Source organism: Triticum aestivum, chromosome 6A (genome assembly GCF_018294505.1).
Source record: "Triticum aestivum cultivar Chinese Spring chromosome 6A, IWGSC CS RefSeq v2.1, whole genome shotgun sequence".
In the NCBI taxonomy this organism is placed as follows: domain Eukaryota; kingdom Viridiplantae; phylum Streptophyta; class Magnoliopsida; order Poales; family Poaceae; genus Triticum; species Triticum aestivum.
In genome coordinates, this window is record NC_057809.1 from 205,421,169 (window position 1) to 205,440,491 (window position 19,323).

Here is a 19,323-nt window from a genome sequence, read left to right on the forward strand (position 1 = left end):
GCCCCAGCTGCTAATCTTAGCCCAATTAACAAACCCACATCAGCTTTTACGTAGAATCTGAACGTAACATTACGTATGTGTAGCATTGCTCAATATAATTTCTCCAAATGTCACCGTATATCTCAGAGATATAATATAGGCAACACCGTATATCCCCGGGATAGATAGCGAGGGACGACGCCACGCTGACCTGCCTGAATGAATCTCGCTTACACACATCGTCCACGCTCCTTATAAGCTATACTGGGGCGATCTACTTGGTGTGCATTCCATCAGCCATCGATCCATAACTCAAGCTCTGGACGCGCACGCACAATGGCCGTAGTGGAGCAAGTCGCCTCCTGGTTCTGCGTTGTCTTGGCTCTCCTTCTACCTTGCCTGCTCCTCAACCTGTGGTTGCGCCGCGACACCGGCGTAGCTAACCTTCCGCCCAGCCCCTGGCGGCTGCCGGTCGTCGGCAACCTCCACCAGGTGATCATCCACGGGCCGCTCCTGCACCGCGCCATCGCCGACCTCGCACGCCGACTCGACGCGCCCCTCATGTACCTGCAGCTCGGCGATGTCCCTGTCGTCGTCGCATCGTCCCCCGACGCCGCCCGGGAGGTCACCAAGACCCACGACCTCAGCTTCGCGACCCGGCCGTGGAGACCCAGCATGCGGATCTTGTTGGCCGACGGCGACGCGCCGGGCCTGGTGTTCGCGCCGTACGGCGCCCTATGGCGGCAGCTCCGCAAGACAAGCGTCCTCGAGTTGCTCAGCGCCCGGCGAGTGCGGTCGTTCCGCCGCGTCCGGGAGGAGGAGGTTGGCCGCCTCGTTGCCTCCCTCGCCGCGTTTTCGCCGGGCAAAGCCGTGGATGTCGGCGAGCGGTTAACCGCGCTCATGACGGATGCGGTATTCCGTACAATGATCGGTGACCGGTTCGATCAGCGCGACGAGTTCTTGGAGGTCCTCGCAGAGGCGCTAAAGATCGCCTCCGGGTTCAGCGTCGGCGACCTGGTCCCGTCGTGGAAGATCGTGAGCCTTTTGAGCGGTACTGCGCGCCGGGCAGAGGCGAACACCCGCAAGATGTTCGAGCTGATGGATCGCATCATCAGGCAGCACCAGGAGCGTAGATTGGCGGAAGACGTGGAAGAGGACATGGTGGACGTGCTCCTAAGGTTGCAGAAGGAAGATGGCCTGGATGTGCCCCTCACCATGGGAGCCATCAAATCCCTCATCCGAGTAAGTGTGCTGATGTATGTCCGAATGCATAATTTGAGCCGACATTCTGATCTCAGAGAACTAATCGTTCATGTCATAATGCAGGACCTTTTCAGTGGTGGGAGTGAGACATCGGCGACGACCGTACAATGGGCCATGGCGGAGCTCATGAGAAATCCGAGAGCAATGCAGAAAGCACAAGCCGAGCTGCGCGACACACTCCAAGGGAGCCCGACGGTGACAGAAGATGACCTGACCAAGTTGAGCTACTTGAAGCTCGTCATCAAGGAGACACTGAGGCTGCACCCACCGTTGCCACTGCTCCTTCCAAGGGAATGCCGGGAGACATGCAAGGTCATGGGGTACGACGTGCCCAAGGGCACCACCGTGTTTGTGAACGTGTGGGCGATCGGCAGGGACACCAAGTACTGGACCGACGCCGAAGTGTTTAAGCCGGAGCGATTCGAGAGCGGCGCAATTGATTTCAAGGGCATGGACTTCGAGTTCTTACCCTTCGGAGCAGGGCGAAGAATGTGCCCTGGAATGACGTTTGCACAGCCTAGCATGGAGCTCGCGCTCGCCTCGCTGCTATACCACTTCGACTGGGAGCTCCCGGTTGGAGTCTCACGAAGCGAGCTGGACATGGCAGAGGAGTTGAGCGTCACCATCCAGAGGAAGAACAGTCTTCACCTGCGCCCAGTCGTTCGTGTGCCCCTGCAAGCTGCCCTCTAGGCTGTCGCGGCATTGTGCCCTCGTCCGAAGGTTTGTGCTGCCTTCATAAGATGTCGTACTTTATCTATCACAATATAGGCTATCACGGCTTTGTATCTGCCTTCTGGCAATGGCGCAAACCTATATTGCACATTTAGGTATGTAACGAAGAGGTTTTTATGTAACAAATTACACCGTTGAACTGATGAGTACATCATAAAGCAAATAATTTGGATGTTGATACAACACGTGCCGCGTAATAAGTTCGTACGAAAAAATTAGGGACCGGCAGGAGCAGTGCATGTTCATTAAGAAGCAAAAAATATATACAAAGTGGCAATGCCAGGGACACGACGGAAACCCCAAGGATATCATACCGCATGTGGATTACTCATGCGTTAGGTTAATTCTTGGTCCAAAACACCTTTGGACGTCCTTGGCTTGCCCCACACATGAATGATCTTGTTTCCTAAATTCAAAGTGCATTCATCAAGCAGCAATGTATTCACGATAACTTTATGAATATGTGCAATCTTGTGAGGCGTTTCCACCGGAACAAAACATCGGCGCTATTCTTCAAGCTTGACATCAAGAAAGTATTTGACTCTACTCGTTGGGACTATCTCCTCGACCTTCTCAAACACCTAGAGTTCCTCCGCGTTTTCGAGGTTGGGTTCCGGCCCTCTTGTCCTCGTCATCGTCGCGAGTCTTGCTTAATGGTATTCCGGGCAACCCTATCAAGCTTGGGAGGGGCTTGAAGCAAGGAGATCCTCTATCCCCTCTTCTTTTTGTTCTGACCATCGATCCCCTATACCATATTCTCTGTTAGAGTTAAACACGAACTTTGCACGGAACGTGCACGCGGCCAAGTAGGAGTAAAATCCATGTACGAGTATGTCTGGTTAATGCATGTATAGGTGGCCGAGTTGGACTAGAGTTATTGTCCGAGTAGGTTAGCTTGTAGTCTATCTTGGGCATATTTATATGCGTGTAACCTGGCTTGTAAACCACATCATGGATTTGTGAAGTTAAATACAGATCAAACAGGAGCGATACGCTCCTGCGGCAATACCCAGCTTCGCGTGCGTGTGTTTCGCTTCCGGCCGGCTGGCCGTTGTATGCGCGTGGGGTACTAGTTGATCTACGTATTGATCAGGGTAGCTGAGGTAGACTAGCTACACTAATACGTGGGTGTTGCTGGCTTTGTACTACGGTGTGTCTCGACGTAAGGCACTTCGTCGAGTTCGTCAGTGTTGGTTCGCTTCATCGTCGTTCGTCGTTGGTTGTTGCCGTCGCCGAAAAGTACTCGGCGGCGGGTCTGGGCCAACAATTGGTATCTAGAGTAAGGTTGATCTTCTAGTAACAGGAGGTCATGTCGGACGACGAGAAGACCAAGCAGCTGGTGGAGTGCTCCGGTGTGGCAAAAGTAATTGCTGCTCTGGTGAGATCGTAGTATCCACAATTCGACCGTGGGAACTTCATGGTGTGGGCGACCATGATGGAGTGGGCGCTCGAGGCCAATGAGCTCTGGGAAGCCGTCGACCCCGGCGGTGAGGAGTACCTGAAGGGTGGTGCCTTGTATCGGAAGGATCGCCAGGCTATCACGGCCATCTGTTCGATGATGCCGGTGGACGTACAACAGCATCTTATCTCGAAGACATCAGCAAAGGAGGCGCGGGACACGCTCAAGACATTGCATCTAGGGCACTCGCGTGTGCGCGAGGCGAACTTGCAAACTTTGCTGAAGAATTACGAGAATCTGAGAATGGGAGAAGATGAGACGGTGGACGCCTTCGCCGCAAGGGTGGCAACAATGGTAAACGGGATTCGCGGTATCGGAGAGAAGTTGGAGGACATCTCCGTGGTTCGGCGTTTCCTACGTGCTGCTCCACTGCGCTACATGCCGATTGTGTCAGCGATCGAGCAGTGTGTTGATCTCAAGACTCTCACTTTGGATGATCTGGTTGGTCGCTTTAAGGCCCATGACGAGCGGATGAAACTGAGTTATGGTGATGCAAAAGAGGATGAGTACCTGATGCTAACGCGTGCTCAATGGCAGGCAATGATTTCCAAAGAGAACAATTTCGACAAGGCGTTCGGTAGCGGCGGAATGTACCGTCCCGCAAAAGAACACCGACGAACAATCGGAGAAGCCAAAGAAGAAAAAGTTCGACAAGAAGAAGATCCGTTGTCACAACTGTAATCTACTCGGGCACTTCAAATCGGAGTGCAAGAATTCCCCGAAGAAGAAGGCGCTCATGGCCTAGTTAGAAGATGAAGGTGTCATGATGTTGATGTGTGAACTCGTGGGCGAGGAGGGTCCAGTTCTTTAAACGCAGGCTAAATAAATTGTCCCGCTACATGAAGAAAAAGTTCGCTCTCAAGATCATGGTTCAGAAACTCGTGTCAATGCTACGGGCATGGGGTGATTTTGAAACCAACATCGGTGTTACGGGCATAAGTGCTAATTTCACTGGAGCGGATGCAGCAATTGCCGCGTGTGCTCGGCCATGGAGGGGTAATTTTTGTGTGATGCGTCCACAGAAAACGAAGACGTACGTGGCGTCGGAAGTCCACGAAGAAACAAAAACTGTTGTTGATGCTAGCGCAAAAGTGAAGACGAGTGCAGCGGCTACGGACGAACTGGAAGTTGCTGGTGTATCGAGTGCAAGCGCAGCTAGCTCAATGGTGCAGATACATGGAGTTGATGGCCACGACGCGGTATTTCATGTCTCAGAAAACAGACAATCCACAAAGTTCGAAGGGAGCAGCAGTCCATCAAAGATGCATGGCTCAAAAGGAGGATCTGGTAGCTCACGTGATGAGCTAGCTCCACTGGATCAAGGTAGCATGCCACACGAGGCTTGCAGTGCTTGTGTTGGGCCAGCAAGTGGACTTGCATGCAAAGACAAGCCAAGTGATCAAGGATAGAAAGGCCACGCGCCTGGAAGGCTAGTTTCGGCTGGGTGGCCGCTGAGCAGTCCAGCAGATATGCCAGGTCCATTGCCTGTGCATGTACGTGCAGTTTTGCCATGCATGGCCACTGCAATGCAGGGAGATGGGAACGGCAATGTAACGCCGGTATCCGAGGATGAAAATTATGCTTTGACAACAGCAATGTGTGAAGCAAACAATGAGGTGTCGCTCCTTAATGTACAAGGAGCCACACAGGCAATGTCGCCTCAGACATTACAGGAGAAAAGGACACATCCATCTACAACCGAACATCTACAACCGGTGTTCGACATACATCCAGAGGAAGCTCTTTGGACAAAAGACTCGGAAAAGGTGAAACGGAGTGGATGGCGATGTCTAGCAAACGCCGAGGAACTGGCGGAATTCAAGGGCGCAAATACGAATGAGTGTTGGCGTCAGGCTATGGGAGAAGAGTTGAGGTCGATCCACGACAATAATGCATGTGAGCTTGTGGATCTTTCCAACAATGAAAAAGTCATGGATCTCAAGTGGGAATTTATGATCAAGAAAGATGTCGATGGATCCGTGAAGCACAAAGCGAGGCTAGTAGCCAAAGAATACGTGCAAGAGGAAGGTGTGGACTTCGAAGAAGTGTTCATTCCCGTTGCAAGGATGGAATCAGTGAGATTACTCATAGCTCTTGCGGTTCAAGAATCATGGAAGATACATCACATGAATGTAAAATCTGCGTTTTGAATGGCGAGTTAGAAGGAGATGTGTATGTGAATCAGCCACCGGGATTCATCAAAGAGGAAGAGGAACACAAGGTACTGAAGCTGCACAAAGTCTTGTACGGGCTACGGCAAGACCCCCAGGAGTGCAACATCAAACTTGATCAGATTTTGGTTTCTCTTGGATTTGAGAAAGCCCCACTAGAGCATGCAATGTACAAGAGAGGTGAAGAAAGGGATCGTCAACTAGTTGGCATCTATGTCGACGACCTGCTGATAACTGGAGCAGATGAAGAGGTGATTGCAAAGTTCAAGCTACAAATGAAGGAGCTTCTCAAGATGGATGATCTCGGCCTTTTGAGTTGCAACCTCGGGACAGGGGTACATCAAAAGCTGGAGAGGATCACATTATGTCAGGAGGCATACGCAAGGAAGGCACTTGAAAGTTGTGACATGAAAGATTGCAATCCAATTGATGTTTCAGTGAAACCTCATCTTGAGCTGAGCAAGGAGGTGGTGAAACTACTTGGCTATAGTGGTAGAGACAAGGAAGGGATTGTTGACGACCGTAAGAGTACCTCGGACGTGGCATATTTCCTTGGTGGAAGCATAATAAGATGGCTATCACGAAAGCATAAAGTGGTTACATCGACTTCAAGTGATGCAGAGTGTCAAGGTGTGTGTGGTTAGGAAGGCTACACGGTGATCTCATGAATCGAGATCCGGAACAAGTGGTGCTCAATGTTGATAGTGAGTCTACAACGTTTCTACGTGAGGATCCAGTGCGGCGTGATAGGAGCAAGTACATTGATATGATGTATCACTATATAAATGTCGGAGTAAATGACCACGGGTAGCCTAGCCGGCTCCCCCTGGCACTTCAGAAAAATTATAGGCCGATCGAGCCTTCAAGCATCCAAGACGTGGGGCCGCCTTCCCCCAGCTGGCTACCTCTCAGGCCGGCTGCACGAAGGCGGCCCAGCCCTAAAATCCTCGTGAAGAAAACCACGAGAGGGACGGCTCCAAGAAGCCGGCCACGAGAAGGCCGACTCCAAGAAGCCGGCCCCCCAGCAGGCGGCCAAGATCGTGCCCTCAGAGTCTGCACCCACATAACGGTGATGAGACAGGGCGTGGCAACAGTGAAGCATGCCACCCCCGAATCCCGGTACACGCATGGCCACAGTGCGTCGTACGGGGCGTCCATCACCCATCTGGCGCGACACTGTTGCCATGTTGACCATGACGTCACCCGCGGTGAGCTGTCAGTACGACCCGTGGGTGGCGGGCCCCCTCAGTCAGGGAGACGCCTAAAGGCGGTCGGCCTCCCCCAGCTGGCCTGAGGTATGGCCGACTCCCCATTGCCGGCTAGTTCACTCCCTCGAAGGAGGCGCCCCATTAAGGAGATAAGACGGGGTAAGGCTACAGCGATAAGCCGCCAGGCGGCATCACTGTAGCCATGCTTACCACGACAAAGCCCTCGTCACCAGAGGCGAGGCGATAGTAACCAGCCTCCGACAAGACCCCTGAGCAGTGGGACTGGCCTGTCGACCAGAAGGCCGGCAGCCAGCGGGGTCCACCAGTCGGCGGACCCCACCGGTCGGCGGAGAAGCCGGCGAGCGTAGACACAGACGGCTAGGGCCCACGCCCAGCCGGATTACCATTGTACTCCTGGGGGGTAGGCCTATATAAACCCCCCAGGGCACCCATGCAGGGGGATCCTTTTCAGAGTTTTTAGACACCATATTGAGAGGGGAAGCGAGCTAGCCTTGCCTCTCTTCTCCCTCTCACTGAACAACTCAAGGAGCCTTTTGTAGCTACTTGTCGATCTAGTGACCATGCGGAGACCCCACAGAGCAGCAGTAGGGGTGTTATCTCCATGGAGAGCCCTAAAGCTGGGTAAGATCCGCCGGCGTGCATGTCTTCGCCTTATCCCGTTTCCAGGCACCGGCGATGTTTTATTGGCTCCCACAATGATAAGCCACCCGTTGGCATATGTCGCACCAACCACCCGACATTTGGCGCCCACCGTGGGGCCAGGTGCACCGTCGTCCGGAGACCTGTTCTGGACGGGAACCCTCTTCCTTCCCAGCGTGCGTAGCCAGCCCGGCTCGCCCGATGGCGCTTGCCCCGACGCGCTGCAAGGCGTCGCCGATGCCTGCGCGGCGAGCTGCCTCGCCGATCTTCTTGGCGAGGCTCGCATCTCCAACGAGCCCGCATCCGATGCGGGCACATGCTGCCCCGAGAGCCACCTTGTCAGCCTCCTCGACCAACTCCACGTCTCCGGCGAGCTTGCCGCGGACTTGGAGTCGGTTGGCTCCACCGACCCGATGCTTGTCGACTTTGACACGGCGTCGCTTGACGCCTTCCCCACCAACATAGTAATCATCAACGACCCTCTTCCTCGAGCCGACAGCAGCGACATCGCCATCACCGAGGTACTGGTCATCAGCCACGGCGCCGCCTCCGGCAAAAACGCCCATGATGCCCTCCAGACGGTGCTGCACGACTTGTCCGCCCCCATTTCGGCCGACGCCGATGCCAAGACACTGGAGGCGCGCCGCCTCGCCCTCATTACGGAGGGCCAGAAGCTAGCTTCCATGAGATGCCTCACCGAGGCTCACCAGCGCGAAGTGGACCGCGCCGCCTTCGGCACGCCGCCTCCCGACGAGCCGAGCGCGTCGGCATCATCAAGAAATGCGGTGCGACTATCACCGACATGCTGGGAGCAGACCGCCCAGTCTATGCCACGCCTCTCGAGAATCTACGCGCCGCCCAGGCGGCCGCAGACAAGTTGAATGCACTGGGGCCCGACGAGCTCCCTTACATGACCAGACGCATCCAGCAGCTTATCGACGCGGCCACAGAGCGGCATGAAGCCGGTGTCCGCGCCGAAAGTCCTCCCCCACGCCGAGAGCACGGTGCGACGTCCCGAACGCCGACTGCGGGCAACACCCGCGCAAGGAAAGAAAAGGAGCCGGCTGCCAGCCGCAGCCGGACTCGAATCTCCATCAAGTGTTATGCAGAAGGCTGCCCTCGAGCCGTGGAGTGGCGGGGCGACCCGCCTCCTCCTCCACCTCATGGGGAGAGATATCCCACTCCGCCGCTTGTCACGCATCCGACTCTCAGCGGCCGAGTGGGCCGCCGCGAAGGAGTCGGCGAGAATTACGCCCGCCAATGGATCGACCGCCTAGCGCGATCCCTGGCTCTGGAAGAAGAAGATGATGTCGGCCCGCCTTGCTTCGGCCCCCGCATCCGCGACGAGCCCTTCCCCAAAGGGTTCTCGCTCCCAAGAGACACGCCCAAGTACAACGGCTCCGTGAAGCCAGAAGACTGGTTGATCAACTACTCCACTGTGGTTAGCATCGCGAATGGCAACAGGCGTGTTGCCGTGAAGTATGTCCCCCTCATGCTCCAAGGCACGACAGCTGGCTAGACTTCACAGAAGCTTTCATCCGCAACTTTACCAGCACCTACAAACGGGCTCCCAAGCCCCGACAGCTCTCCTTGTGTGTACAAGGGCCCAATGAATCAACTCGTGACTACCTCACGCATTGGGCTGAGCTCCGCAATTCCTGCGAAGGGGTGCATGAGGTTCAAGCTATAGAGTGCTTCACCGCTGGGTGCTGAGAAGGCACCCTCCTCAAGCACCGACTCATGTGCGACGAGCCGACTACCCTCGACGAGCTGCTGATCATAGCTGATAAATACGCCACGGCTGATTCCTCAATGAAGACCGAGCTCCGAGTAGACGCCTCTGGGAAGGTGCTCGCTCCGAGTCCCAAGACGCCGGCAGGAGACTCTAGCCGACGCCCGTACCAGAACGACCACAAGCGCAAGGCTCCCATGCCGCCTTCCATCAGTCGGCAAGTGGCCACAATCGAAGACGAACAACCCGAAGGGCGGCCCACGCCCAAGAAGCAGAAAGGCAGCAGGCCGGCTTGGCAGTCGGCTTTCTCCTATGAGCAAGCACTTGATGCCCCCTGCAAGTTCCACAGCGGCGCGAAGCCTTCAAACCACACGACCCGGAAATGCCACTGGCTCACGCGGATCTCCAAGGGCGAGGGGATAGCACCGCCTCCGCCTGATGGTCAGCCGCCTCCGGCCCCTCCGCAGCCGGCCGCTCGACCAGCAGTCGGGGCTGTTCAAGACGAGTTCCCCGACGAACATGCCTCCTACGTCGTCTTTACGAGCCAACCAGAAGATCGGCGTAGCCGGCGTCGACAACACCAAGAAGTCAACGCAGTTGCCTCCAACAACCCCGAGTTCATGCACTGGTCAAAAAGGCCTATCGGTTGGAGCCGGGCCGATCACCCAGAGGTGATGCTGTCTCCCGGCTCTTACGCGTTGGTTTTGGACGCCACCCTCGCAACAGAAAGGCGAGCTGCCCGTTTCTCCCGCGTGCTGATAGATGGCGGGAGCAGCATCAACATACTGTACCGTGATACCATGGAGAAACCGAGCATCAAGACGAAGTAGCTCATGCCTAGTCAGACTGTGTTCCATGGCATCGTACCTGGCCTGTCCTGCTCCCCAATCAGCAAGATCAAGATAGATGTCCTCTTCGGGGACAAGGATCATTTCCGCCAAGAGGCAGTGTGGTTTGAGGTAGTGGATCTAGAGAGCCCTTACCACGCGTTTCTTGGCCGACCTGCTCCGGCCAAGTTCATGGTTGTACCCCACTATGCCTACCTCAAGATGAAGATACCGAGTTCCAAGGGCATCATCACCATAGCCGGAGACTACAAGAAATCCTCCGACTGTGCAGTAGCTAGCAGCCGGCTGGCCAGTCCCTCGTGATTGCTGAAGAGAAGAAGATACTGGATCAAGTCGTGGCCATGGCCGTCAAGCAGTCGGCCCTGTCTCCCGACCCCAAGGAGTGTGATGCCCAAGGTTCTTTCCAGCCGGCCAAAGAAACAAAGAAGGTACTTATGGACCCGGAGCACCCAGAAAGGTTTGCCACCATCAGGGCAAACCTAGACAACAAATAGGAAGGCGAGCTCGTCGATTTCCTCCATGAGAATAGAGACATCTTCGCATGGTCCCCCAAGGACATGCCGGGTGTTCCGAAGGAATTCGCCGAGCACAAGCTACACGTCTGAGAAGGTGCAAAACTAGTCAAACAGCCCCTCCGCTGACTATCAAAAGAGAAAAGAAGGATTGTAGGAGAAGAGATAGCCCGGCTTCTGGTAGCCGGCTTCATTATGGAAGTTTTCTTTCCAGAGTGACTCACCAACCCGGCCCTCGTGCTGAAGAAAAATAACAAGTGGCGCACGTGCATAGACTACACTAGCCTCAACAAGTCCTGCCCCAAAGATCCCTTCGCCCTACCAAGGATTGACCAAGTAATAGACTCCACAGCCGGATGCGAGCTGTTGAGCTTCTTGGATGCTTACTCAGGCTACCACCAGATAAAGTTGGATCCAGCTGACCGCCTGAAGACCGCCTTCATCACACCATTCGGAGCTTTCTGCTACCTGACTATGACATTCGGCTTGAGAAATGCCGGTGCCACTTCTCAGCATTGCATGCAGAAATGCCTCCTCAAGCAGCTCAGCAGAAACGCCCACGTCTATGTAGACGATATTGTGGTGAAGACGGAGAAGCGCAGCACCTTGCTAGAAGACCTCAGAGAGACATTTGAAAACTTGCGCCGGTTTCAAATCAAGCTCAACCCCGAGAAATGCGTGTTTGAAGTACCGGCCGGCCAGCTTCTAGGCTTCCTGGTCTCCGAACGCGGCATCGAATGCAACCCAGTGAAGATCAAGGCCATAGAGAGAATGGAGATTCCCACCAAGCTATGAGACGTCCAGAAGTTCACCGGATGCTTGGCTTCCCTGAACCGCTTCATCAGCCGGCTCGGAGAGAAACCTCTCCCCCTTTACCGACTCATGAAGAAGTCCACTCACTCCGAGTGGAACGACCAAGCAGATCAAGCTTTCCATGAGCTAAAGAAGATGCTGACCACGCCGCCTATCTTGGCGGCACCGACTGAGAAAGAGCCCATGCTCCTTTACATTGCCGCCACTAGCCGGGTGGTCAGCACAGTTATCGTGGTCCAGCGCCTAGAAGAAGGCCGAGCTCAGTTAGTCCAGAGGCCGGTGTATTATTTAAGCGAAGTATTATCCGCCTCGAAGCAAAACTACCCACACTACTAGAAGATGTGTTATGGTGTGTACTTCGCTGCCAAGAAGCTCAAGCCCTACTTTCAAGAGAACCCCATCACGGTCGTATGTACTGCCCCGCTCGCCGAGATCATAGGCAGCCGGGATGCATCCGGCCGGGTGGCAAAATGGGCCATTGAGCTAGCTCCCTACACGATCTTCTACCAGCCCCGCACCGCCATTAAGTCCCAAGCACTGGCCGACTTCCTCGTCGACTGGGCCAAAACCCAGTACCTGCCAGCGGCCCCCGACTCCACTCATTGGCGGATGCACTTCGATGGGTCCAAGATGCACACCGGCTTGGGAGCCGGCATCATCCTCACCTCTCCCAAGGGCTACAAGCTCAAGTACACATTGCAAATTCATTTTGCCGCCTCCAACAATGTGGCCGAGTACAGGGCGCTCATACACGGGCTCCGGCTAGCCAAAGAGCTCGGCATCCGCCGGATCCTGTGCTATGGCGACTCGGATTTGGTGGTCCAGCAGTCATCTGGCGACTGGGACGCCAAGGACGCGAACATGGCGAGCTACCGCTTCCTCGTTCAGCAAATCAGTGGATATTTTGAAGGATGCGAGTTCCTTCATGTACCACGGGCCGACAACGTGCAAGCAGATGCCCTGGCACGAATAGGCTCCACCCGGCAAGCTATACCAGCCGTCGTTTCTCTCCACCACCTCCTCAAGCCGTCTATAAAGCCTTCTCCAGAATCTGATTCCATCTTCGTGCCGCCTGACCCTGACACAGTCGGATCCGACTTGGGGAGCCAAGCAGGCGGCTCGGGGACTTTGACAGGCGGCCTGGGGACTGCCATAGTCGCACCCGGCCTGGGAACTTCGGAACTCGGCCCAGGGGCTACTGCAACCGGCACGGGGACTGCATCGACACAACAGGCGATGGCCGACTCCAACTCTTCACCACCCAGCCCACCCACCCTGGTCACAGTAGCAGTTTTGACAGTAGAAGAAGTCGTAGCTCCATCATGGACATGGTGGGCCCATTCAAGATGGCACGCGGCGGCATGACACATCTGCTCGTCGCTGTGGACAAATTTACCAAGTGGATTGAAGCAAAGCCGATCAAGAAGCTGAATGGGCCAACTGCCGTGACGTTCATCGCAGATATCACAACCCGGTATGGCGTACCGCACAACATCATCATCGACAATGGTACAAATTTTGCAAAGGGAGCACTGGCACGTTTCTATGCAACACACGACATCCGGCTAGACCTAGCATCCGTTGCCCACCCGCAGTCAAACGGACAGGTCAAGCGAGCAAACGGCCTCATCCTCTCCGGCATCAAGCCCTGACTGGTCGTGCCACTGGAGCGTTCGGCCGGCTGTTGGCTCGACGAGCTGCCGGCCGTCCTCTGGAGTTTGTGCACTACCCCAAACAAGTCAACCGGCTTAACCCCTTTCTTCCTTGTATATGGTGCCGAGGCTGTCATCCCAACTGACATCGAGTTCGACTCACCTCGGGTCACCATGTACACGGAGGCGGAGGCCAAGGAAGCATGAGAAGACGGCGTCGACCTGCTGGAAGAAGGCCGGCTGTTAGCCCTCAGCCGGTCTGCCATCTATCAGCAGGGTCTGCGCCGCTACCACAGCCGGAAGGTCAAGCCAAGATCATTCCAAGAGGGCGATCTTGTGCTCCGGCTGATCCAGCAAACAGCCAGCCAACACAAGCTCTCGGCCCCTTGGGAGGGCCCCTTCGTCATCAGCAGAGCTTTAGGCAACGACTCCTACTACCTAATCGACGCGCAGAAGCCGAAGGCACGCAAGAGAGATGATTCTGGCAAGGAGTCGGAACGACCATGGAACGCCAATCTCCTCCAAAGATTTTATAGTTAAAAAGCAGTATGCACCACACTACCTTTTGTACTAAGTACGAGACAAAGGGTCCCCCGAGGAGCACTCGGGGACTACCCTCTTTTATCTATGAATGATGAGTATCATGCCTATGACTATGTTACTACATTTGCTTTTTCGTCCGGCACCGGGTTCGACCAGTCGGCCCGGGGACTCGCCGCCTTGAGTTATATCTAAAGTTCTGCCTGCAGTCAGACAAGTAGTGTGCTGGCACCCAAGGTCGCAGCTCTTGTCAAAAGTCGCAGCTCGAAGAAACGACTGTCCGACTGGCAAGAGCCAAGGGCAGGAAAGGATGCCCACATGAAAAATGGCTAAGGACTAACGAACTTATATAACGCGAGCCGGCCTCCCGCCCCGCCAACCGGCTACCAGAGTAGCCGGCTGGCCGGCTTCCCGTTCACCTTGCTACAATCTAAGAAAGATCGAGTACTTGTCTTCCCAAAACAACCAAGTCCTTCTCCAGCCACAGACTGCAGAGCAGCTGTCCGACTGGGTAGGCGGTGGCCAAGGGAAGGCGGCAAAGGAAAAAGCCAAAAGGATGAAAAGCAAACATGAACGGAAGCCAAACACATGCATAATTATATTTACACAAAAGACCTTCAAAAGGCCAGCATTCAACAGAGTTTGAATACACCCCCAGTGGGTGGAACTGCGCAAATTTAATAAAAAATGTTCAAAAGAGTAACAAGCAGGAAAGCAAGGACGGCGGATCAGGCCAAGGGAGCGACGTGCGAGTTGGGCAGGTTGGTGGAGTCGGCAGTGCTGGCTGGAGGAGTGACCGGCTGGTGAATCTCGGCATGATCTTCACCTCTTGCAGGCGGCACGCTTGCATGCGCCTCGTTGCTAGAGGCACGATCAGGCTGAGGCGGGCTGGTCGCTTCGCTGTCTGGCACAACGTCTTCACCATCCTCTCCCTCTTCCCCTTCGCCCTCATTGCTGGAAGCAATCTCCTCCGCCGAGTCCTCACCTTCTGCCGGCTTCAGCCCGAACCACTCCTCCGGCTGAGCGACACCGGCATCATCCACCTCAGGGGCAAAGGCGCTGGTGTCGGTGTACTCGGCGATCGCCGAGGCGCGCTGGACGATAGCCGGTTGCACCGCCTCCAGCTCCTTGTCGGCCTCCTGCCGCCAGGTGCTCAGCTGGTCCAAGTTTAGCCAAGGATACCAAGCTCGGACGAATTCCAACGCCCGCCCAGCGCTGGACCGGGCCGCTGATGCCTTCCAAGCCTTGAAGCAGCCGACTGCGACCTCCAGCCAGTCGGCAGTCCGACTTGGGGTACGGGGAACCACCTCGCCAGGCCAGAGGGTGGCCAGCACTTGCGCCCCGGCGCGCTGAAGACGGCGGAGCATGCGGTGGGCCGGCTGCAGGCGGGCTTGAAGCGCCAGAAGCAGCTCCTCAAGTGACCGGTTGGCATCCGATGCGATCTCGGTCCCTGCCTGCCATCGCGCGTCATAGTAGGCCTCGATGGCTTGGATAGCAGCAGCAGAGTAACCGGGAAAGTAATCTGCACAAAGAAGAAAGCAGTAGCACAAAATCAAAAGACGAACCAGATGGTAGGAGGCAGGCAAAGAAACGAAGAAGAAGGCAGCCTACCGTCGATTAAGTCTTCCACTCGGCTGTAGCCTTGACTCAGTGCCTGCCTTGCCTCGGCCCAGTTCGCCTCCTCGGTTTCATATTCGGCTTTGAGGGCAGCCTCGCTGTCCTGCGCCGCCGTCAGGGCCACCTTGTGGCTCTCCTCCTGGTCGGCCAGTTTCTTGGCCAGGCGATCACGCTCTTGAGCCAGGGCAGTGCACTCGGCCTCCTTGGTGCGAAGGGCGGACTGGGCTCCGCTTAGCTGATCCCTTAAGTCAGCATTGGCCCCTGCAGATATGAAGAAAGAAGTCGTCAGGAAAAGATCCGACTCGACTGCTGAGCAGTCGCCCCGAATCTCGGGGACTACACCCAGTGGGTGTGCTGACGCGCCCCCACTTGAGATAAAAGATGAAGCACTTACTCTGACTCTCGATCAGATCAATGGCTTTCTGATTCAACTCCTGGGCCTGGGAGTTGAAAGCAGCTGCGCGGAGGTTATGATACTCCTGTAGATAAGATAAGAGATGCGAGTAAGAACAAGACGGCAATCAAAGTCTACCAAGAAGTTCCAAGCCGCCTGCTCAGCAGTCGACTCGGAACTCGGGGACTACACCCAGTGGGTGCGCTGACGCGCCCCCATGGAAGAAATTAGGAGCAATCGACGAAGAGCAGGAGGACTCACCCGAATAACCATTCGCGTCGTGAGAAAATCTTGAGTGTACTACTTGAGTGGGTAGCTTGGGCCTGAAGCCGGTTCCGGACGTCCTGCGCCGCCACATTCAGAACGGCCGTCCCGCCACCCGGCGTCCACCCAGACGAGCTATCGCTGGCCGCTTCCAGGTCCTGGGCCGACGAGCTGGCGCCCGCAGTTTTTTGCGGCTCCAGCGTCGAAGTCGCCTTCCCCGTGCGTCGACGAGACGGCGACGAGACCACAAGATCCGCCCCCACAGTCGGCTCGCCTCCAGCCGGCTGCACGGGCGGCGCATCAGGCCAGCTTCCTTGGCCCGTTCCAGTCGGCAGCGACGGCACCACCTCCCTCTTCATCTCCGGCTGGCCGCGGCCGGCCTCCTCCGTCGGGGGCACTGGGATGTCGGGAGCCGCGGCGCGAAGGGGGATGATGAGCTGCGGAGGCTGGTTCTGCAGGGCCTCCGCCTCCCACTACGCGGTCGCGGCCTCTGCCTGGACCTTGGCAGTCGCGTCGGCTCGCGCTTCCGCCGACTTCTCCCTCGCCTCCCGAGCCGCCCTCCGCTCCTCCGCCTCTCGCTCCTCCCGCGCCTCCCGCGCGTTCCGCTCCGTCGCCTCTAGGAGATCGGCGCGGGGATTCACATGGCGGGAGCTTGAAGACCCTCCCATGGCTCCGACTATGGAGGTGGCAGGGACTCGCCCGAGGGAAAGTGGGGCCCTGTTTGATAAGTCAAGAAGAAGGCTTAGAAGAATATCAACCGAAGAAGAAAAAGAAAGGCGTAAGAAAAATGACACTTACGCTGAAACCGCCTGCGGCTGCTTCACCACCTTGCGGAAGCGGGCTGCCTTCGCGGCCGCTTCGTCCCGCTTGGTTGCCTCCGCGGTACTCTTGGGCTTCTTTGGCCGACTGCCAAAGTGGGTCGATGCGGCCCGACGTTTCTGCGCGCCACCATGAGCAGCCGGTGTGGCAGATGGGCCCGCACCTTGATGATCGGGCACCGGTCGGCGGCGCGGAACAACTTCGGCCTCATCGTCATCTGGCCAGTCCTCGAATGCGGCCCCGAGCCCAGGGCCGCCTGCCTCACTGCCTTCCCCTGCGATGTCGTCTTCCATGGTGGCCACCCCCAGGTCCGGGTCGTCGACGTCGTCCATCGTGCGGTTAGGAAGAAACTGGCATTCCACCCCCGCAGCCCCGGTTGCCGTCGGAAGAAGGGGGTTCTGCTGAAAACTAGACGACTGATCAGGAGTCGACCATCATGAACCCGGCGACAAGAAACGAAGAAAAGAAGAGAAACTTACCGTAGGCAGAGGATTGGCGCGAGAGTACGGCTCCTTGTCGTACTGCCACTCCTCGGTGAGCTTGTAGTTGGAAATGTAGTTCACCATTTAAGACACCTCGGCGTGAGGCATCTCCTTGGTGCTTAGCCGGCACAGGTCGAAGCGGCCGCTCATCTGGCAGATCATGTGAGGTCGGCCCTGGAGCGGGAGCACCCGACGCTCCATGAAGGCGGCCACCAGGTCGGCCCCGGTCCGGCCCTCCAACTGAATCATCACCCGGAGCCGTGCAACGGAGGCGGCCCCACCCTGAGACAGCGACCTGGCCCGATAGGACCATGAGGGCTGCCTTCCAGCCGGCGGGCCGGCTACGTAAGCCGGCAGATTGACGAAGTCGCCTTGCGGAGCGATGTTCTTCATGTAGAAGTAAGATTTCTGCCAGAGCTTCACCGACTGGATCAGCGGGATGGGTGGAAATGGATTGTTATCGCTCGTCCTCCGCATGGCGATGAAGGCGCCGCATGGGGCGGGCACGCCCGCGACGATAGTGCCAAGCTTGCACTGGAAGAATTACCCCCAGAGTTCGAGGGTGGGGAGGACGCTAAGAAAGCCCTCGCATAGGGCGACGAAGGCCGATAGCAGCATCATCGCGTTTGGAGTGAGGTGATGCGGCTGGAGATGATAAAACTCGAGGAAGGAGCGGAAGAACCCGCACGCCGGCAGGCCGAAGCCGCGCAGGCAATGCGAGCGCAAGATTACCCGCTCGTCCTCCTCCGGTGCCGGCGAGATCTCCTTCTCCGGCACGAGACAGAACTGCACGAAGTTCGCACCTGGCAACTGCCGTGTTCGGCGGAGGAAGTCGACATGGTCGTCATGGACGTTGGAGCCATCCCAGGAGCTCGACGGCGCCATGGGGACGGCGCAGCAACGAGAAAGGTGCGGCGGCGGGGAGGCGTGCGACCCTATGACGACAGGGCAATGGCGAGCCAAGAAGATTGGCGGAAGAGCCGGGCGGCGGCAGGAAGCTGTGGCGACGAAGAGGAAGAAGAAGAAGGAAGGGGCGGGGCAAGGGCGAGCGTGAGAGCGTTTGCCGCCCCCCCTCCCCCCCCTACTTATAGCCTTGTGCGGCGAAGCCGAGGAGGCGAGGCGTAGGGGGACGTGGGATTAACTGCGCCCACTCTCCCACGCCCCGCGATTATTGCGCCTTCACGACGTGCGGTAACTGCCGCTGGGAGGCGCGCGGTCCATCCGGGCCGCAGAAGATCCGTGCGTGGACCGGGGCCCGGTAGTGGCGGCCCCCGGACTGCGGCGGCGTCCCGTCACGCGCGTGGGCTGGCAGGCTCTTCCAGTCGTAGGATGCCACGTGGCGCGCAGGCGACGAGCAGTCAGCTCGCAGCCTGACTCGTGCGCCGCCTGGTTCCCGCCTTCAAGCTCCAAAACCTCCAAAAGACGACTCACCTAATCAAAGCTGGCTCCCAGTTTCCGGCTCCTCAAGATTGGAAGCTGATTGAGCTTCTCGTCTTTTTTCTGCCTCGGAGCCCAACCAGCTTCGGGGACTACTGTCATAGTAAATGACCACGGATAGCCTAGCCGGCTCCCCTGGCACTTCAGAAAAATTATAGGCCGATCGAGCCTTCAAGCATCCAAGACGTGGGGCCGCCTTCCCCCAGCTGGCTACCTCTCAGGCTGGCTGCACAAAGGCGGCCCAGCCCTAAAATCCTCGTGAAGAAAACCATGAGAGGGACGGCTCCAAGAAGCCGGCCACGAGAAGGCCGACTCCAAGAAGCCGCCCCCAGCAGGCGGCCAAGATCGTGCCCTCAGAGTCTGCACCCACATAACGGTGATGAGACAGGGCGTGGCAACAGTGAAGCCCGCCACCCCCGAATCCTGGGACACGCATGGCCACAGTGTGTCGTACGGGGCGTCCATCACCCATCCGGTGCGACATTGTTGCTATGTTGACCATGATGTCACCCAAGGCGAGCTGTCAGTACGACCCGTGGGTGGCGGGCCCCCTCAGTCAGGGAGACGCCTAAAGGCGGCCAGGCCTCCCCCAGTCGGCCTGAGGTATGGCCGACTCCCCTTTGCCGGCTAGTTCACTCCCTCGAAGGAGGCACCCCATTAAGGAGATAAGACGGGCTAAGGCTACAGCGATAAGTCGCTAGGCGGCAGCACTGTAGCCATGCTTACCACGACAAAGCCCTC

At 56.9% G+C, this 19,323-nt stretch overlaps 1 protein-coding gene across 1 annotated transcript; it reads left to right on the top strand.

Annotated features, from left to right (window-relative positions):
• Positions 1-296: 296 nt before the first annotated feature.
• LOC123130559 (zealexin A1 synthase-like) lies at positions 297-2,004 on the top strand. Its single transcript, XM_044550433.1, has 2 exons — positions 297-1,221; positions 1,306-2,004. Exons 1-2 carry the CDS (start codon positions 316-318, stop codon positions 1,930-1,932), a joined length of 1,533 nt encoding a protein of 510 aa, XP_044406368.1. The 5' UTR covers positions 297-315; the 3' UTR covers positions 1,933-2,004.
• The last annotated feature ends 17,319 nt before the right edge of the window (positions 2,005-19,323 follow it).